Genomic DNA, 21,130 nt, shown 5'->3' on the forward strand with positions numbered 1-21,130 from the left:
TATATTTATAAAAAATTGGGAGGGGTCCAACCATGGCTCTATCCATGTAAATAAGTCACATATGCAAGTCACATGCTTCATATTTCCATTCAATTTAACGATAAAACTAACGTCGAGATGCAAAGTGTAAAAAATGTCATAGTTTAGGGTGCAAACTGTGCATCTGAATAATTTAGATGTAAAGTGTAATCTGAGGCATAATTTAGAGTGGTAAAGTATAATTTTCAAAAAAATAAATAATAAATAACTAAAATGCCTCATATCATTTTATCTATTTTACACTACACATTTCATTAAAATATCAATTTTTTTAATTGTTTTTTTTTTCACACAATGACAACTATCATCCACTATTTTCCTTCATCCTCGGATACATAAAAAAAACTAAATACAAAATGAATAGCATTAATGTAAATTTAGATGGTTACTGTAGCAAACTTGTAGACTTATACAATTATATATGGACTTATATGAGTCATTTTTAGGAAAAATTGTGTAAATTTTATACATTCTTTTATTATACACTGACTAATGTGAGTTTTCTAAATATTGGTTTATGAAATATTTTTATAAACTTTTTATGAAAAATGAAAATATTAATTGATTTTTTGACAACTTTTTATACTTCTCATAAAAGTAGTATCAAAACTTTTTTTTAAATAATCTATTAACAAATGCTTTAAGGAGATTTGTTATTTTAAGGTTTTTTTTTGCTTTAATTTATATTTAATTTTTCTAAATTCCTTCCACTATAATTTTTAATATATTTTACTTTTCAAAATGATGTAATTTTGGTGGATTTAATTGTGTCAATTGTGATGAGTATAACTAGGAAGGACAAAAAGGTAGGCTTCCTATTCCTTCCCCTCCTCCCACCCTTATTTCGTGGTGGCCCTTGCTCCTATCCTAGGGGGCACTTGCTGATACTTGTCCCGTCCTAATCTATTTTTTAAAAAAAAATTTATAATTTATTAAAATTTAACTAAAAATATATCATATATAAAACTAAAAACTCATAAAATACACACACACACAATACAACAAGTTAAATCTTAAACATAAAAATAAAAATTCAATAATACAGCTATAAAAGATATCATAAATTCAAGTTCAAAGGTTAAATAACATATGTATGCCCTAAAGAAACAATACAAAATATTATAAAAAGAATTTTTAAAAAATTTATAGAAATAAACATGGGCGAGAAGGAGTTAATCCCATCCATGGGTAAACCCCACTTCATTAGGGGCGAGGTTATGTAGTACCCACCAAACACGTTTAAATTGTCATCTCTAAGCGTAACATCATTTTTATTGGGATCACTACTTATATTATTTTAACTATACACTATCCACAATCCAACATCTTTATAATTGTAAAAAATATAAAATATGTTGTGCCTTTAAACATATTCATTAATATTTATTTATTTGATAAGGTATTTTTTTTCTTATGGGAACATAGATCAATTGATCAAAGATAAAAACACCACAAAAAATTTGTAATTTTATTTGGAAGCTGTTGCATGACAGTCTTCCAACCAGGTAACTTCTAAGAAACAGGGGAATCACTGACATTGCTTTTTGCCCTTATGCAATTGTGAAGAGGAATCCACTTCCCACCTGTTCCTGCTATGCACTTTTGCCAAAGCTTGTTGGCATGGATTACCACTAGCTGTTCACACTTCTGACCTTATTGGTATTTTTGTGCAGCAATGGTTAAGGGATTTGATTGTTTCTCATAATCTAGATGATGAGATTTTTATGGAGTATATGCAGAACATATTCATTACATTGTGGACCATTTAGACTCATAGGAATTTGGTGGTTCATGAGGAAAAACAACCAAATCCCATGGATGTTGTCCTCACAGCTCAAAATTTGTATTGCAGGTACAAAGAAACTTTCTACATCCACCATGACTCAAACAAAAGATGCAGCAGATCAAGAGTTGAACACAACACAGCTGCAGGACACTGGTAGTTGCTAATCAAGGTTGCAGGGGTTATAAACTCAAGGTTTAATAGAAGTGCTTGGGCCTATGAAGCTAAGGATCTACAAGAAGTTATCAAGTTGTATGGTGTAGTTAGTAGTAATGCAGTTTCAACAAATGAGGCTGTACAGGATGCCTTGATGGAAGCAGTCATCACAGTAAAAAACTATGAATTTCATAGGATTATATTTTTTATCAACAACAAGAATCTAGTCCAACTTTTGAACAAGTCTAAGAATCCAGCTTGGCAAGAGAGATCGTTGATTGCTGATATGGAGTTTTTGTACCAAAGTGGACTTGTTTGTAATCTGTTAGTTGTTCCCAAATGTGTTATTGATTTTGTTTATGTTGCTGCAAAATTGGCAATCCGAATGTCAATACACCATAGTTGGGTTGATCCAACTTTTTTATAATCTTGATAAACTCTGTATCTTGCTTAATTGGTATTAAAAAAAAGTTAAAAAGGGTATCCTATCCATCAATTTTAAAAAATAAAAAAGTATAGTTTATAATTTAACAAAAAAATATATAAAAGGAATGGTGTGGTCCATATGGTGTATGGTCCCATGGACATAAATTGACTAGCTAGTGAAATTACGGAAATAGTCGTTTGAGCTATGATTGACTTTGAATTAGATAAAGGGCCCCACGAAGTGATGCACACCATTACTCTTAATAATAATGTGAGTAAAAACACAGACAGCTGTGAAGAGTAGTGAAATGACGAAAATATCCTTACTTAAAATCAAAGTACTAGCCCGCCTAAAAAAGAAGGAAACATTTCCATGTGAGCTGTGTGTGTGAGGAAAGCCTTTTTGCCTTGTTCATGATACTAATTCCCAGGAAGAAGTGGGCATCACATGATAGCTAATAATAATGTACTATATAATAAGCAAAGTTTAAATTATTTTGCCAAAAAGTGGCAAACTTATAATCTATTTTGCACCCAAAAAAAAACTAATTTTTTTCTATTTTACACACTCATTTTTACAAAACGTTTATATCAGTTTATCTGTTCTATACATTTATTCAATAAAATATTTATTCTTTTACAATTTTTTATTATTTACTCCTTCACTACCCCTCTCTCTCTCACAAACCCAACACTACCAACAATCACTCCACACCCAGCCACTATCATCACCACCCAACCAACATCATCAAGGAAAGCCAACCCAAAAAATAAGAAACACAAGATTTCATCATTTCTTAAGCCATACACATAAAACAAAACAAACAAAGAAATACAAACTTTGATAGACATGGTCAACCTCAAAGGAAAACACCCAAAAACCAAACTAAAATTACAGAACCCAAAAGAAAGAAAGAGAGAGAGAGGGAGAGAGAGCTTCACCATGAAACTCAAACCAACGTTACTGCTAGACCACCACAACAAACCATCGCCGCTAACAACAAACCCAAATCCAAACACAAACCATCGTGAACTCATACCCATCAAACCCAAGACCCACGACGAGCTGCTACCCACAACCCCACAACTACCCACGGCCCTATAAACCCAATACCACCCACATCCCCACCCACCCAAAGTCGATCTTGAGAGAGAAAGAGGGAGAGAGAGCTTCATTTGATGATCGGCGTGGTGTGATCAAATGAGGAAAGGAAGAGTGACCAAAACCCAGAGACAAGGAGAGAGAAAAAATCATTAAAATATTAAATGCAAGTGTTACAGTAACTGTGCATATATGCATGGTTACTTTAGCAATTGTGCATTTATGCACAATTTTACATCCACTGATGTGGATATTTTTTTGATCAATATGTGCAAAATGATGCATTTTTTGTATTATGCAAGATTTTGCATCCACTGATGTGGATGCTCTAAGCAAAGTTTAAATTATTTAGCCAAAAAGTGGCAAATTTTATATTTTAATTTTTAAACTGGAACTCATAAAGATTATTATTATTATTATTGTAAGAACACGGGATCGGGATGCCCAAGCCCACTTAGAATAGTGAGATTGGAATTTCTAAGCCCGGCCCAAATCAATAGATATTTGTATAGAGAGTGAGATAAACAAGTTTTGTGCTTCGCTCAAGGATAAAGATAAAGAAAGAAAAGACCAGGGGCCTAAGGTTTGAATATATGAATGGATCTTTACAAGCTTACCCGATAACAATATTCTTGATTGTTACAAATACTGTTCACTCTCTCCCTCAGTTACTGTTTTCTTTGTAATCTCTTTTCTCTCAATTCTCGCTGGATCCCCTCTATCTGAGAATATCTTTCCTTTATATACTCCATGGTCTCATGCATCCTAGCCCTCCACCTTTAATTTCCCCAAACCTCCTTAGTACACTTGTCCCATTAGACTTCTGGTGAATGTGGTAGAATGAGCTACTGAGTTGTGGATCCACTGTTCAGGTCACTTCCTCATTAATGCAGCTGATAAAGCTGTTGCCAATCATTTAATGTGGAGGAACATGTGAGGCTTTTACAAGAAACTTCCTACAAAGATCCGATTCAACCCCTGATGCACCCATCTGCACTCATCATAACCCTCGCAAGCGCTCCGTCACTTACCATTCTATCCTCGGGCCACCTCACTCATCGGGCTGTGGATGCTCCTTTTAGAGGAACAACTGAAGACTACAACGGTGCTTCCCATCTTCGGTCCTCGAGTCCTCACAATTATTATTATTATTATTATTATTATCATCATCATCATCATCATCATCATCTTGAAAAGATTTTATATTATTTCTGATTATGTTGATACTTGATAGCTACCCTGCCAAGAATTTGATGGTGTGCATGTTCTAAGCTAAAGATACTTTCTTTAACCAATTTTAATGAATTAGATTGACATGAGATGTTTTGAGACCAAAAAGAAAGGGGGGATGTACATATCTTAAGTACATGCGTTTGGCATTGACTTAAAAAATCAGTTTTTTTTACTATTCGCTTATTTTTGTTACTATTTACGAGTATTATTATACTTTTTAGTACTATTTATGGATTTCAATGTACTATTTCAGTTATCTTTTAATTTTATTTACAATACTTTCAGTAAAAAAATTTCAGTTTCAGCTAAATAAGTTGTTTCTAAACAAACACTACAACTATATTTATCAAAGGCAAGTAAAGAGTAGTGGAGTCTGGATTTAATTTTAGGAGACAATTTATAAATATGAATGCATAAGTGACATATGCATGTATCTGCATACATGTTTACTACACATATGACACATAGCAATTGACGTAGTCCCTTTTTTTTTTTTTTTTTTTTAATACATGTTGTTATTGCATAGTTCTAGACTATGCTCCCTCCTTCTCACAAAGAGATAGGTCTCACTAACCATGAGGTTGAAAGGGAGGAAGTATTGTTAGGGACTGTACAATCAATATATATATATATATATATATATATATATTTGATACACACAATAACTGCACTACATGCTCACTAAGGTAATAGCCACTTCCACCCCCCCATCAACAAATTAAAATAAGTAACAGAATATAGAGTTTGCAGTTTAAATAATGCTTTGGGATTAACAAAGACGAATTCAGGTTTTTTATCTGATTAAAGAAATGATTTGATAAAAAAAAAATGTTTTTCTCAGCAATCAAGGCCAGGCTTCCTATTGGGTCTCACTTACAGGTTAGTTTTGACTTTTGAGATATTGCCATGAAACTTTGTCATGCAAAATTGCGCCTTAAGTGTGCGTTCGGATGTGTTGAAAAGCACTAACTTGGGTCTGCGTTTTATTCTTCTTCTTTTCTTTTCTTTTTTTTTTCTTTTTTTTGGAGAAGCACGTTCTGTGATTGTGTTGGCTTGTTTCAGTGAGTCCTGTGCACTATTTACGGGACTCAAAAACTTCTTTTTTTAACAAAACTTTCATTATAAATGGGTTTCATGGCACTATTCACATATTTAAAAATTATTTTGACATAGTATTTTCAGTTTTCAATTTTCAGCAAAATAAGCGGTATTTAAACATACCTAAGAGGAACTAAAAAATTGGACAAACATCCGAAAAGACAGTAAACAGGTCCTCAGCCTTTGTTTTTGAAAAGTCATGGAACATGATGCAGGATCAGATAAGGCCTTATCAATACCTTCACAACCAAATAGAGGTATGCAGCCCCAATTTCTTCACTAAATTGCATGCTTTCTTGGTTTTAACAGTGCGCCGTAAAGCAAGTTTTTAACTGTGAGAAGCATCGTCTTGACGTTTGTGGATAAGAGTAATTATAGATTCTTTTATTAGTATGCAGCCATTTGGCTATTAATTAAGGCGATACTTAAATAAAGGGTCAATGTTTCAGCAACGACGAAGCTATATATCAACCTCATATCTTATATTTTAGCAAAATATAAGACTATAAGCTAGCTGTCCTTCAAGATTTACATATTGCAAATATTCGTATTCTAATTACGCATACTACGAAGAACTAATTAAGAATACTCAAACACATACCAAAACAATGAACAAAATCTCCATCTTATAAATGTATTGAATTGAACTCATGGTTTGAAAAATCACACCAATGCATATCTCAAGCAAAGCAAAACCCTATATCACTGCAAAATCAATCAATATACATACATACATGCATACATATATACAAAGATTGAGGGGGTGTTTGAGAGAGTAATTTAAATTATGTTGTTTGGGTGTTTTTGATATATATGTGGGTGAAAAAGTGTGTGAAAAAGTGTGTAATATTGTTTAAAATGTGTGGAAATGTGTTTAAACTAACTTGCCAAATACCCCCTGAATTTACGGATTTATCTAACATGTTATGTAAGAATCATACATAACAATATAAAAAACACTCTAGAAATATTCACCAAAGTAAAAAATTTCAAGAACCAAAACCATAACACAAGATCTCATCTGCCATCACAGAACTCTATAATACAATTGTATGAGAGAGAGAGAGAGAGAGAGAGAGAGAGAGAGAGAGAGAGAGAGAGAGAGAGAGAGAGAGAGAGAGAGAGGCCATTACCATGTTTGAAGATCTGGTTGATCTGAAGAATTAATGGTGTTGTTGGTCTTGTCTGATCCACTTTTCATCACATTGAATATATGCACTCTCACCTCCACCTCCATCTTTATCGTCATCATCATCTTCTTTTTCTTCTTCTTCTTCTTCTTCTTCTTCAAGAAGAACTCGAACTCTAACCCTAACCCTAACCCTAATTCTAACCTTAGCTCCTTTCTCTTTCTCTCTTGGTCTAAACTCTAAACTGTAAACACTCGCTTTTGATGAGACTAAACAAGAAAAGGAATGAAATGATTTGATTCAAGAACTTTGGTAGTGCGAGCTAGCCAAAGCTTATTTTCACCTTTTCCATTTCCGCTTCAATTTTGAGAGGAATTGATTTTTTTTTTTAATGAATCGCTTCTATATGCTAAACTTTGTCTGTAATGGTGCAAATATTATTTCTCTCTGAATTTGGTTTCAAACCAAAAAAAGTTGTGCTGTAATTTGCAAGTATGTTAGTTTTTAGTATTTCTCATTTTTTTTTGGCAGATGATAGCTTAATTTTTTGCAAAGCATTTTTGGAAGAATGTGATTCTTTACAAAGACTGATTGGCTCGTATGACAAAGTTTCTAGCCAACAATTAAACAAGTCAAATACATCTTTATTCTCTAGCAAAAATGCCCTAGATGACATTCGGGAGGAGTTCAAATCTAAATTTGATGCACAGGTTATTCGCCAACTTACATGAAAAGTATCTTGGCCTATCTTCGTTGGTGGGAATATTTAAAAATAGTACTTTTTTGGATCTAAAGAAGAAGTTGGCTAACAAATTGACTGGGTGAAAAGAAAGTTACTATCAAAAGCGGGGAAGAAAATTTTAAATAAAGCTATAGTTTCAGTGGTTCTGACATACATAACGAGTTGTTCCAAATTTCCAAAAATTTGACACCTGCTAGTATTAAAAATTGTTGATAGTAGCTACTAAAAAAGTAATGTCAACAATACCCTAAATGACAGCTTATCAACTCAACTGTTGTAAAAAATATTATATATATTTTTTTGTGTGTGGTATGAAGCACAACTCTCATACCATAAGGAGGATAAATGTAGTACTAATAAAGATTGAATTGGTTAAGTGACTTGAGCCCACATCTTGTGTGGAGATTGAAAGGCCACTCTCTCCCACTTCTCTCCGTCATTCAGACTGGTATTGCTGCACCCAAAAGCCAATGGATTTAATTAATAAGGCATATAAACATGTCAAGTTAAACTAGGGCCCTCTAATAAAGCCAATAATAGATGGTGTTGATTGTTGTATTTTCAGCAAATGTTGTTGCAGTCCTGTAAACCAAGCCTTTCGGGTTGTTAATTTGTTTGTGGGTTGATACATTGGGTTGGGTTCTAATTTTTTTTAAGCTTGAATTAGGTCAGGTTAGCGATATTTTAAAACCAATTAACACAACCCAACTTGCACTATTAATATTTTTAAAAATTATACAAATTAGCAAGTTTGATTTAATTTGGATTTTGGGGCATTGTTCTAATTTTTTTAGTTTGATTTATTTTTTATTTTTGATATTTATTTTTGATGAAATTGAACCATTAGACCCAATTATATAAATTGTAGTCATACACTGAATAATGGGTTTACTGAATGAAACCATTTTTTTTTTATAAGACCTAACTAAAAAAATGGTCCCAACCCAAAACTGATAATTTGTTCAACCCAATGGGCCACTAGTCACTTAACTAACGAAATGAATATGATTGAGTTTGAATATCGTAATTTCTGGTTGTTTTCCTTCCTTATATAGACAACAACAGCATCATTCATTTGCATACCAACTCATGATACGCATTTGCACACATGGTTTTGATTCATCCATTGAATAAGTGAGTTAGGTTCGATCCCTGTTTATTTTAATGGCAAATTTATACATGTCATATAGTCCTTACGTTATCCTTTCAACAAAAGAGCAATTGAAAAGCAAATAACCATTAGTTTCACCATGATTTCTACAAAGGGTACGGTAAGTTAGATTATTTATAAGTCAAGAGTCTTGTAATTCATTGACATAACAAAATTCTCTTCATTTGGTAATCTTTTTTTTTAGAATGTCCATTTGGCAAACCTGAATTCAAATATCCCTCCATTTATTGTAAGCAAATAAATAAATTATTTTATTTACAGGCATAGGCTCCAAAAAGTTAGGCAAGAGTCAAATGCATGCAATAAATTTGAATTAGTGTAAACTTTGTAATTCTCAAGGTTTTACACAAGATAATGCGTACCAATTCTTTTGTAACTTAATTTAGTTCATATTAAAGCATTATTTAGTGCATATTAAAGCATTAGTTACCAACCACCTAACGTTCATATCTATTGATCACATTTTCCTTTTTCATGTGATTTAGTAAGAGCAATGTAGTTTGGAACAACTCCTGCATTTAGAATTGACTCTTACCAATCTCAGTTACCACATTAGTGTTAGGAAGTCTGAATTATCTTAAACTTACACTATCAAACTTGGTCTAGGTGCTCCTTATTTTTAGACTTTAGATTTTCTCAGCACAATAAGGTTGTATTGTGTAAATGCATTCCCCTTAATCATTGCCTTGGATGTGCCAAGGAGTGTTTACTTTCCCCATGGTTTGGCCCATAAATGAGGACTAAGGTTGCGGATCTAATCATCCTACTTCTTTCTTCATAGGTTTGGTTCAAATAAAACAAAATTGCTGGAAGTTTTGAACTTCCAGAATATGTAGTTATAAATAAAGCACTAATTTTTTTCTTAATTCTTCATTTTCTCTTCCTTCCCGAGAAATCATCTTATAAGACAGTCTTATTAGACATTTCTCTCACAATATATGTGGATCTCACACATGTAAACCCCACTTATTGTAAGAGATAAGTATCATAAGACCGTCTCATAAGATACTTTTTCTCCTTCCTGCCCCTCTCCTGTATATGATGATGTGCATTTCTTAGTGTTTATACCTGTTATACCAATATGCCACAAGTTTTTCTCATGAAGACAATAATTTAAATATGGAATGAGAGAAATAGATTAAAGCCTTCGTAGATGTAAAATCTTTTTAAGGTGGACTTTGGACTTACACCTATAAGCCTTTTGTGTACCCTTCTCATTTTACTCAAAAGATGCTGTGGGCTATGTAGTTGATTATTATGACTTTAGGAGCTTTGAGAACTCATCCACTAGTAATCTCTAGATGTTAGGTGATCGTGCATTGACTTCTCGAATAAAAAAGACAGGTAGGCAAGTAATTACCCATTCAGGCATTGATGATTACACGGGTTTGCTAGTGGTAGTGGGTGAGTAGTGGCCAGTGACTCTTAAAAATGTTAAAATCATACAAAATTCTTCCAAACTTTAATTCACAAGAGCCCGGATAAGCAGTTTTCCCTTGATTTTTGTAACTATAAATTTAAAATGCCTTCATAGCATATATATATATAATGTACGGCACGGGCCTCCCCAGGCCTATTTGGGCCTTTGGCCCAGAACTCCAGCCTTATAGCACGGCCCATAGGCCCAACCTTCTTATCTAAAAGCTTGGCCCTGAACCGAATGAAGCCATGGGACCAAGCCTTATGCCATTTTGCTTAGCCCACAACCCATTGAGCAAGCTATCGTCATACGTGCACGTCATTGTTCATAGCCTGGGAATTGTCCAACAAAACACATCTTAGGCGAAAGCATGATTGGTCGGAAACGTAATATCTTGGCTATTCGGCACCACCTTAATGAGTATCGCCGCCGAACATCCCTCCTGAGGTGGGGATCTATTTCCAATGCCACTCTCACTGCACCCCACTCCCAACTAAAATATCCACTTTGCAACGATAACATTGGATCCCCAATACCACTAACCGCAAGAGTAATCATAACCCACCACTAACTATGAGGCTATAAATATGAGAAGCTAAAGGAAAAGAGGGAACTTTGGGAGGGGAAGGAGGAGAGAGAGAGGGATCTAAAAAGAGGGAGAAAGAGAAGAATAACAGAAGCGTGGCAGCAGCGAAAGGAGTAAACTTCATAAGGAGTAGTGTCCATATCGAGTCTCTGCATCATGAACTACCCAAAGTAGGAAATTCAAAACCCACATTATAAATAGATTGTGAGCCCAAGTGAGAACCAACCCATCCACTTCACTTTTGGCGCGCACAATATATATAGTTGGGTTTAGAGGATTCGAACTGTAGACATTTTAGTTGAAAATTTCCTAAACACTAACAAAAAATGCCAATTGAGCTACAGGTCTAGGCTAAATTACATTCAATTTGATACTGTTAATTTTGACATTTTTTTGGTTTTAACTTTTAATATCCAGGACATGACTCAGAGCAAAATTATTCTAACAACTCCGAAATAGCAACTCTGTCTCCTATACAAAGTAACAAAATTGAAGAATTTTCGGTTTTGAGAAAATGCAGGGTCCTTGTGATTGATCATTTCTCTATATTTAAATAGCATTACTTGTATGTTTATCACAACCATTCCATTTAATACAAAACTCAACATAGCATCTGATGATGATTTGACCATGACACTGATGGTTGAAATGTAATGTTTATTATAAATAACTCTCTCTCATACCACTTTGTCTTAAATATCACTTAAATATCTATAATAACTCTCTCTCATTCCACTCTCTCTCATACCACTTTGTCTTAAATATCACTTAAATATCTATAATAACTCTCTCTCATACCACTTTGTCTTAAATATCACTGGAAAGTACTCAGTTTGCTTTTTTTAAATCTAAATGATTAGACTTGTTAATGCATAGGATTACTCAAGTCTCCACCATTGTTGTGATGGTTCCATTTAAGTTGGGACTCCATTTTAAAGTAGTGGCATCAAATGCAATGGCGACCAATTTAGAATAAGTGATGACTATCTATTACTGTGCAATATCCAACCATGCCCTCATGCATGATTTACAGTCAAAACAACCCAGAGGGTAAATAAACGGAGCTTGGGTTCATCTTTATATAGAACAATTTAATGGCAAAAAAGTAACTCTCTATATAGACAAAAAGTAGATTATAAGTTGCTGCTGTTGTATCTATTTAGTATACAATGAGACAACAACTATATATAGAAAGAATACATTTTCTTGAAGACCCTGATCAAATTATCTACATCTAAAGAAACCCATTATATTCCATGAGAAAATCTATTGAAAAAAAGACACAAAATAGTAAAATAACAAACATCACGGCACACAAAATTTACAAGTTCTATGCTTACATCTATAGGCAATACCAACTATAAATCTACTATAAATATAGGAATTACAACCACATATAAACTCTCATAAACTTACAAACACATGCTAACACAAATCTCAGTTCACCCATATGTGCACTAATATATTAGACAAAGCTTGGCCTCCAGCTCTCGCATTAGACGTAGGTTTGTCTTCTAACTTTCACAAAGTTACTCCACCAAACCCTTTTGAATACTTCCTATATATAAAACTTTAATAAACATTCCTGAGTGGACATTGAACACCTTTTTTGGGAGACAAGGAACATCACATTACTTCTTTGATAAGGAACAAACTTTTCTTCTACATCAAGATAACTCAAATAACTTCACCAAGTCTAACTAAGAAACCTTCAAACTATTCCTCTCATGGATTGACTTAACAAAATCAAAATAAAATATAGATTCACTTGCAACTTAAAAGAAAATATGAGAACAAGTGGTACGAGAAGAACTTTAGAAGTTTAGATTGATACCTATAATATGTTTTTCAGTGGAAGTTTTAACAATTAAATAAGCTACCTTGAGATCACTTATATTTTAGGGACTATAATTGGAGGAGACTAAAGCTATCTGCCTTCATTAGTTATCAACTGGGAAAATACTTTGGTTGTAGACATGTCTGAAGTTGGATCACCATCTTCTCCCTCTGTCCTTGTGTTAATAGAAGGAGCACAGGGTTCAATTCCAGGTGTTGGAAGCTCTGGCACATCAATATTACCATCTTCATGTGGTTCTCTTTGCTGTCTGGTTTCCTGAAGCTGAAGTGCACATTCCAGATTCCATAACACATCACCCATAGTTGGCCTATCAACACCATAATCAGCTAAACATTTCTCTGCTGTTTCTCCAAATTTCTTCAAAGAGCTTGGTTTAATCTGTCCAACAAGATGAGGGTCAATTATTTTCTCGAGCATGCCCTTCTTATACCATTGCATTGCCCATTCAGCTAAATTCACCTGCTCCCTAGCAAGCAATGGGTCAACAGCAGGTCTAGCACAAAGAACCTCAAAAAGCACAACCCCAAATGAATAAACATCTGACTTATCTGTAAGCTGCTGTCTCCGGAAATACTCAGGATCGAGATACCCAAAACTACCTTTTACACCAGTACTTACATGGCTTTCATTGAGACATGGACCATCTTTTGAAAGACCAAAGTCAGCAACCTTGGCCACATAATTCTCATCAAGCAAAATATTGGTTGATTTAATGTCACGATGGATGATTCCTTGTGCTGAACCTGTATGAAGGTAGTGAAGACCTCTGGCTGAGCCAATGCATATTTGAAGACGCTGCTTCCAAGACAAAGGTGGAATCCCTGAACCATACAAGTGATTTTTCAAAGGCCCTTTTTCCATATATTCATACACTAATATCATTTCTGACTGTTCTTCACAATACCCAACAAGAGAAACAAGATGGCGGTGGCGAATTTTGGACAGAACTGTTATTTCAGTCTGGAATTCTGGAAGGCCCTGCCTGGATCCTGGCACACCTCTCTTCACTGCAACCTTTATACTGTCTCTAAGAACCCCTTTGTAAACCGTTCCAAATCCACCAGATCCTATAATCAGATTCTGGTCAAAATTGTTTGTTGCCGATTGAATATCAGCAAAAGGGATTCTCAATGCAAGATATCCATTTGTTCCAGGAGATCCATAGGCTGTCACATCAGACATTCTACTGTGTGAACTGCCCCCATACACACGTAAAGGTGTCCAAGCCACACTTTCTGCACGTCTTGGCTTTGGTTTCTTCCTCCTGCATTTCATGGCAAGCAGCACTGCAAGTAACACTACCACTACACATAGACCAACAATGCCACCAACAATTGAACCCACAAGAACCCAAATAGTCTTCTTCGAGCCCATATCTGACCTCTCAAGATTCACCATTTTCATAATTTCTGCCCCATTCAATATAGCATTCATTTTCAAAGTAGTACTCAGAACAGAAGGACCAACACTTACTTGCACAACCCCTGAATCATCTGAATCCACAACAAAATCCACATAGAATGGAGATGCAAGCACATGGGACGTAAGTACTGACAAATCAAGATCCCCATATGCAAGGTACCCATTGAGATATACATTGAAGTACAGTGAGTTAAGTGCACGACTAACAATATCACAGAAATGCAATCGAACCAAGTATTGAGCACCACCTGAACCCACTGGAAAATTCCAAGTGATGTTAAACCCTGAATCCAAATTTGTGTTTAACCTATTCATTTCTTGGGCAGTCATATACACAGCATCAGGCCCAATCTCTTGACTTACACCTCCAGGCTGATAATTCGGCCGGTGAGTGGTGCTCACATGCTTTGCAGCTGATTTCAAAACAAGATAATCATCATCAGGGATCCAAGTTCTCCATAGGGTATCATTAAAAGGTGTCAATTTTGGACCTCCAACATTAATCCTGTGAATAGTCTCTAAAACCTTTGATGAAAGTTTCTTGAAATCTGCACTTCCATCAACACTAATTAACCTAATTCCCACATCAATTATAAAGTCTTTAGGAGCTGAAAAAACTTCGATTGCATTGACAAACCCGAAACTCGAATCATTTACGGGAGTGAACACAACATCAGCCACATTTCCATCTATTTCTAATATATACTCTTTAAGGACAGCACTATTACTATTGTTACCATAATCCAAATGTGAGCTTGTCAGAAGCAAAACCCCATTAACCAAAACACTAAACTTTGCAGAAGTAAGATTAAAACCTTGAGCTACAAAGGGTGAGAAATGCAAACGTACCAAATGAGTCCCATTTCCATTGATGTTAAACTTGTACCCTGAACTGGTGGTGAAAACTCTAGCTGTATGGTACAAATTGGATGAGTTTGCAGGTGGGTTTTGCTTGTTGAGTGGAATGGACCGGCGTGCTGTGAGAAAATCCGAACCGGGTTTGGTTGAATCTGCGAGAAAGAGGCGGTTATCGAGAGAAGTGTTGGTAGTTGAGCCACAGTTGAGGAGGTAGTTGTCTAAGGGAGTGAAAGAAGTTGAGAAGGAGATAAGGAGAGAGACAAGAATTAAAGAAAGGAAGTAAAGGTTTTTGATCACCATGTTACTATGTTAGGAACTAGGATGTTCTTTGAGGATGCTTGCAGAGGTTCAAGATTTGGCACTAATGGAAGTGATGGCGTGTGTGAATGAACTTGGGACTGAGAGAGAAAGAAGTGCTGCTTTCTAGTTGTCTAGCATTAATTAAATTCAACGTCTTTGTACCGTTCATTTTGGTGGGGGAATGTTGTGTGTGTGCTTACATTATTTACTTATACTATTATTATTATTTTAAGCCATTATAAGATGACAAGTGTCTTCTATTTAGAACGGCAGGTCGCATATTTAAGACTCGAGTATGATAATTAATCTTTTTAAAAATTAAGGATAAGATTATTTATTAATCACTTCTCTTTTAAATTAAAAAAAGAGAGTTCTATAAACTATTTTTTTCTTCTTCTTTTTTTAAATGATTAATTATAAGAAATATGGAATGAAAGGATCTGATTATTTTTTGTTTGCATTTTAAGACCAAGCTTTTAGTATGTTCCAATGATCATATTTCATGAGATAAATGTAGTTTGTTTTAATGATCTGACCATACTTGCGGCTTCAAAAAATAAAAAATAAAAAGACCATATTTGAGAGTTTGGCATTCTATAATTTTTGGTAGCTTATTTACGCTCTGTTTGTTTCAACAATGATACTTTCTAGAAATTGAATTATTTTTTAAAAAGCATTTTCTATAAAACTATCTCATTTTTCAATGTTTGGTAGCAACTTTAAATGAGTTGAAAAATAACTTCCTAACTTCTCTTATTTAGCTTGCTGTGAGATAGAGTTGTTTTCCAAAAAAATTTAATGGAAAACAATCTCTAAAAATAAGCCATACTTTTTATGTTGACCAAATATAGTTTTCCTTTGATTCATTTTTTTTTATGCTATCAAACACTGGAAAACAAGGAAAACTATCTTTACACAAGGTTTTCCATTGAAACAAACGGAGCATTAGTGAAAAGAGAGGCAAAAAGAAATAAATTTACGCTCTGTTTGTTTCAACAATGATGCTTTCTAGAAATTGAATTATTTTTTAAAAAACATTTTCTATAAAACTATCTCATTTTTCAATGTTTGGTAGCAACTTTAAATGAGTTGAAAAATAACTTCCTAACTTCTCTTATTTAGCTTGCTGTGAGATAAAGTTGTTTTCCAAAAAAATTTAATGGAAAACAATCTCTAAAAATAAGCCATACTTTTTATGTTGACCAAATATAGTTTTCCTTTGATTCATCTTTTTTTATGCTATCAAACATTGGAAAACAAGGAAAACTATCTTTACACAAGGTTTTCCATTGAAACAAACGGAGCATTAGTGAAAAGAGAGGCAAAAAGAAATAAATTTATTTTTTTAAAAATATAGTTTATTTGTTTATCTAGTAAAATACTAAAATGTGAGACCAAAAAAAAACAAAGGAATTAAGCAAAAAGGTGGGGGAGAAAAATGTGAAACAGATCATCTTCACTTATTGTGAATGGATCCATGGGATGCTTCATGCTTGATAGCTCTGCGCTCATGCCAGTGTGGGAAGAGTACACTGGTAGAGAAGAGCATCTCATCATGGAGCATAAAACTTTTAGCAGTGTGGGAAGAGGCAATGCTTGATAGCAAATTCAAAATTTTCCTTGGGGGTTAAAACATAAAATATTATTAGAGAAAAGCAGGATATAATTTTTGTTCCTTATTTGGTCATAACAATGGGAAAATAAGAACAATATTGATTGAAATATGTTTTTATTCGTCTGTTTTGGGAAGTGATTATAAGTTCGCGTTTTGCTTATTTTATCTAATGTTTGTAAGTCTCGTACTACTTTTTGTTTGAGTTTTATTTCAAATAATATAATTTTCAATTTCTTTGAAAATAAGATAATTTTTAGCATTTTAATCTAACATTATACGAATAAGTTATCAAAAATAAACAATTTTCAAAATGACAGTATGTAGAAATAGTTTAGTTGTTATGTTTTTGGCAGTTACAAGAATAACAAAATTAATACCAAATTTTATCTATGAATTCTAATTAGCTCAATTGGTAATTTGAATTTTATTGTATTTAAAAAAAAATTCTTCAAAGTTTTTTTTATAGGCTTCAATAAAAAAGGTTTATGTAGTTCTCAATTCTTGCCAAGTACATATTTAACGTAGAGAAGCATAATTGTAGAAGTTACCTCTCTCACATGCTTTTTTTTTTTTTTGTGTGTGTGTTGATAGTCTCTCTCTCACATGCTTGAAAAGCTGTCTAGGACCACATTACAGTATTTTGGCGTTTTTAATGTGGTGGTGGCCAAATTTGTTGAACTTTAATTAAGTCGGCGGGTGGGCATCATTTTGAAGTGAAAATTGAAATACATAAGTTGACACCTATACATGAAGATGACATCAAACTCCCCATAATACGAATACTGAAATGATAAATTAAAGAAATTAAGCTCCAAACAATATCCTCAGTGTAGTGCGGACACTTTCACATCCATCTTCAATATAATGCGTCATTGGAATTTGGGACCTCATGTATATGCCTACCACTACGATCTACGATCTACAAACCTCCACTTCCATTTTGTTCATACTTCATACTATTACTATATTATTGGCATGTTCCTAGTAGTTATGGTTAGGGTTGTAAATCAGCCGAGTTGGATCAAGTATTAAAATTTTAAATTTGCTTAAATAATTTTACTTCGACGAGTTGAGCTTGAATTCATTATCAATTGAATACTTTTTTTAAATGTGAAATTTTCCTAAATCTCTCACCACATTGCATCTAAATGGGGTTGGTGATCGAATCGGTTCGGTTCAGTTTGAATGGTGTGATTGGTTTGGTTAAATCATAGTTGGGTTGGGCTTTTCTTTTTCAGTTTTGGGCTTGTTTGGGGTAACCCGAACATTTTGTAAATAATAACAACAGCAATAAAATAATAGGTGTGGTTTATTGCAATTTTTTGCTATTTTCTAAAAACATAGCCACTTAGGAGTCCAAATTTTCTATACTATTTTTTGTATATCACTTTATGTTTCACCAATCACTACTTGCCATGTTTTCATTTTACTTTTCTTATAAAATAACTAAATTTTAAAATGAAAAGCAATCATACACATGGTAAGTAGTAATTGATGGAACATAGAGTAGTATACAAAAAGTGATATAGAAGATTTGGACTCCTTATTGCAATGCACCTCTACCATGATTAGTAGTCCAATGAGTGCTTATGGCAATTACTTTTGGTAGGTTTCGATGCAATTATTAAGGGAGTCTAATTTTGTGTAGTTGTACACTCCTAGGAACCAAAAGTGTATTTTGATCATAAAAATATATTTAAATATACATCCATGACATGATTGGGTCACAGAGGGCAAGACCAACAAAATCTATACCTATCCCTACCCCTCATCTCTTGAGAACGAAAAAAAAAAAAAAATTCACACGAGAGAGAGCAACACAAAGATTGTCAAACGAGATATAACATTTTACTTTCCTTATAGGTAATTTGAAATAGCATGAATTCATGGTGCTTTTTGTTTTTTCTTCATAGTTTTGTGTAAGAAGTTAGAATATTTTTAATTCTCAAAAAAAAAAAAAAGTTAGAACATTTTTATTTTTTTTTTAAAGAAAAATAATTTCCTAAATTTATTGGTAAGGAAAATAGCAAGTAGTCAATATTGTACCAGTACAGGTTCTACCGGCCGGTATGTACCGTACTAGTACATATTTCGGTATTGAATTGCCAACATTTCGTATCGGTTTAAATACCGACCATGTACCGGCCCTACTGGCCGATTTCGGGCAATACCAGCTGGTACCAGGCGTACCGACCGATACTTACTTGCATTAACTTATTAGTATTATTTGTTTTTTTAGTATGCAATGAACAATTAATCTTTCTATTTTTTATATTATTTTTTTCCTTTTAATTGATGTTAAAGTCTAAAATCATGAATAATTTGTTCTGGATTGAGGTAATGTTTTATGGTAAACTTTTATATTTATTAACATACACACACACACACACACATATATATAAAATAACTGTAAATCCGAAATGATACACATGTATTAACGGGTACTGAAATATATCGTTCTACTAAACAAACCGGTATTGCCTCCGGTACGAGATTGACTCCCTTGAAAAATAGTAAAAGAATTTATAATGATAATAATAATAATAATAATAATAATAATAATAATAATAATAATAATATATATATATATTTAAAAGCTGAAGCGTAGCATTTATTATTGCTACGCTTATGTTGAGCCATATCAGTGACCACATCATTTACTTATTTCTCACTTCTCTCCACTACTTCCACCCATAACTTTTCTTTTACAATTTCATCTCTCCACTACTCTCAACCTTAATATCACTCCTCATCTATCTTTTCATGTTCCTTTTATTTTGACTCTTCTTATCCCCATTTTATTAGTATAAATATGACATTCTTTATCCCATTTTATACATATTTTCTCACATGAAAAAGGTTATTACTCTCTCTCTCTCTCATGTTTTATTTTTGTGTGCATTTTTTATTTTTTGTATCTTTACTTTAGATTGATGTATTTTACTTTGGGTTTGCAATTTGGTTTTGTGTTTTAAGTTATTATTATCTTTTCTTTCCCATAATTGTTAAATGTTATTTTATTGCATATAAATATAGTTTACAAGAAAATAATGTTATTCTATTATATATCATGGCTTGAATAATTTGATGCTTCTTTTTCTCATTTTATTTTATATTTCTCTCCCGAAAAATGTGATTAGTCTCTCTCTCTCTCTCTCTCTCTCTCTCTCTATATATATATATATATATATATATATATATATATATATATATATTCTTTTTTGCAACTTCACTTTAGGTTGATGAATCATTGTATTTTTTATATAATACCATTTTGGGTTAATACGATTTGTTAGTGTGTTTGATTTTTTAAGTTTTCCGTCACAACTCACAAGTCTTCTATCTCCCTCGTTTAGCTTTTGTTTGATTTTTTTTTTAACATAATACTTAATTAGTTATTTTGGAAGTGAGATTTTGAATTTATATCAAAATACAATGTTGACTATGTATTTGAATGTGTCTATCAACTATTAAAATTAAACCCCCTAAAAAAACCATTAAAATTTAAATTGCCCAAAATGAATATGTATAGACAATATTTTTATTTTTATTTTTCATTGATTTACTATTTAGTTATAACATCAAAATTAAAGTAAATGAATATGTAAAGTTAAAACTGCTTAAGATGAATTTGTAAAGCCAATATATTTATATATTTAATATTTTCAAGAAATTAGAAGTAAAAAAATAAGAATAATGATGTGGCCATGATGTGGCGGATGAGAAGGCTCTTCAAGAGCGTAGTGACAAAAATGCGATATGAAGATCCAGTTGAAGGGAATTAAATCTTAATAAAGAAAAGTGTACGTAGTTAAAGAAAAAATTAGATCGAGTTATCTTTATGTTATATATATATATATATATTTTTTTTTTTTTTTTTCATTTTGATAGGTGAAATGTTCAATTTTAGACATAAAGTCTAATTTTTTCCTACATATTATTTTAAATATTAAATTTATAATATGGTAATATCTAAAATATATGCAGTTCCACTTTCATGTATCTATATTAATAAAAGAAATTCAATCAATAGTTCAAAGCTACTCCTATTGTAAGGACACAATTGCACCCAAACCCAAAAAATAAGATTGGGATAGGGCCAAAAAGCCCAATACAATAAATTTGTAGAGAGTGAGTTTGAAATATAGGTTCTAGTGATTTTATATAACAAAGATAATGGGTTAGATCGCA

General features: G+C 33.0%; 1 protein-coding gene across 1 annotated transcript; it reads right to left on the reverse strand.

Annotated features, from left to right (window-relative positions):
* Nucleotides 1–12,626: 12,626 nt before the first annotated feature.
* LOC142621165 (putative receptor-like protein kinase At5g24010) lies at nt 12,627–15,464 on the reverse strand. The gene has a single exon (XM_075794482.1). The coding sequence runs from the start codon at nt 15,322–15,324 to the stop codon at nt 12,814–12,816; it is 2,511 nt and encodes an 836-aa protein (XP_075650597.1). The 5' UTR covers nt 15,325–15,464; the 3' UTR covers nt 12,627–12,813.
* Between the last annotated feature and the right edge of the window lie 5,666 nt (nt 15,465–21,130).

The sequence above is a fragment of the Castanea sativa genome, chromosome 12 (genome assembly GCF_040712315.1).
Source record: "Castanea sativa cultivar Marrone di Chiusa Pesio chromosome 12, ASM4071231v1".
In the NCBI taxonomy this organism is placed as follows: Eukaryota; Viridiplantae; Streptophyta; class Magnoliopsida; order Fagales; family Fagaceae; genus Castanea; species Castanea sativa.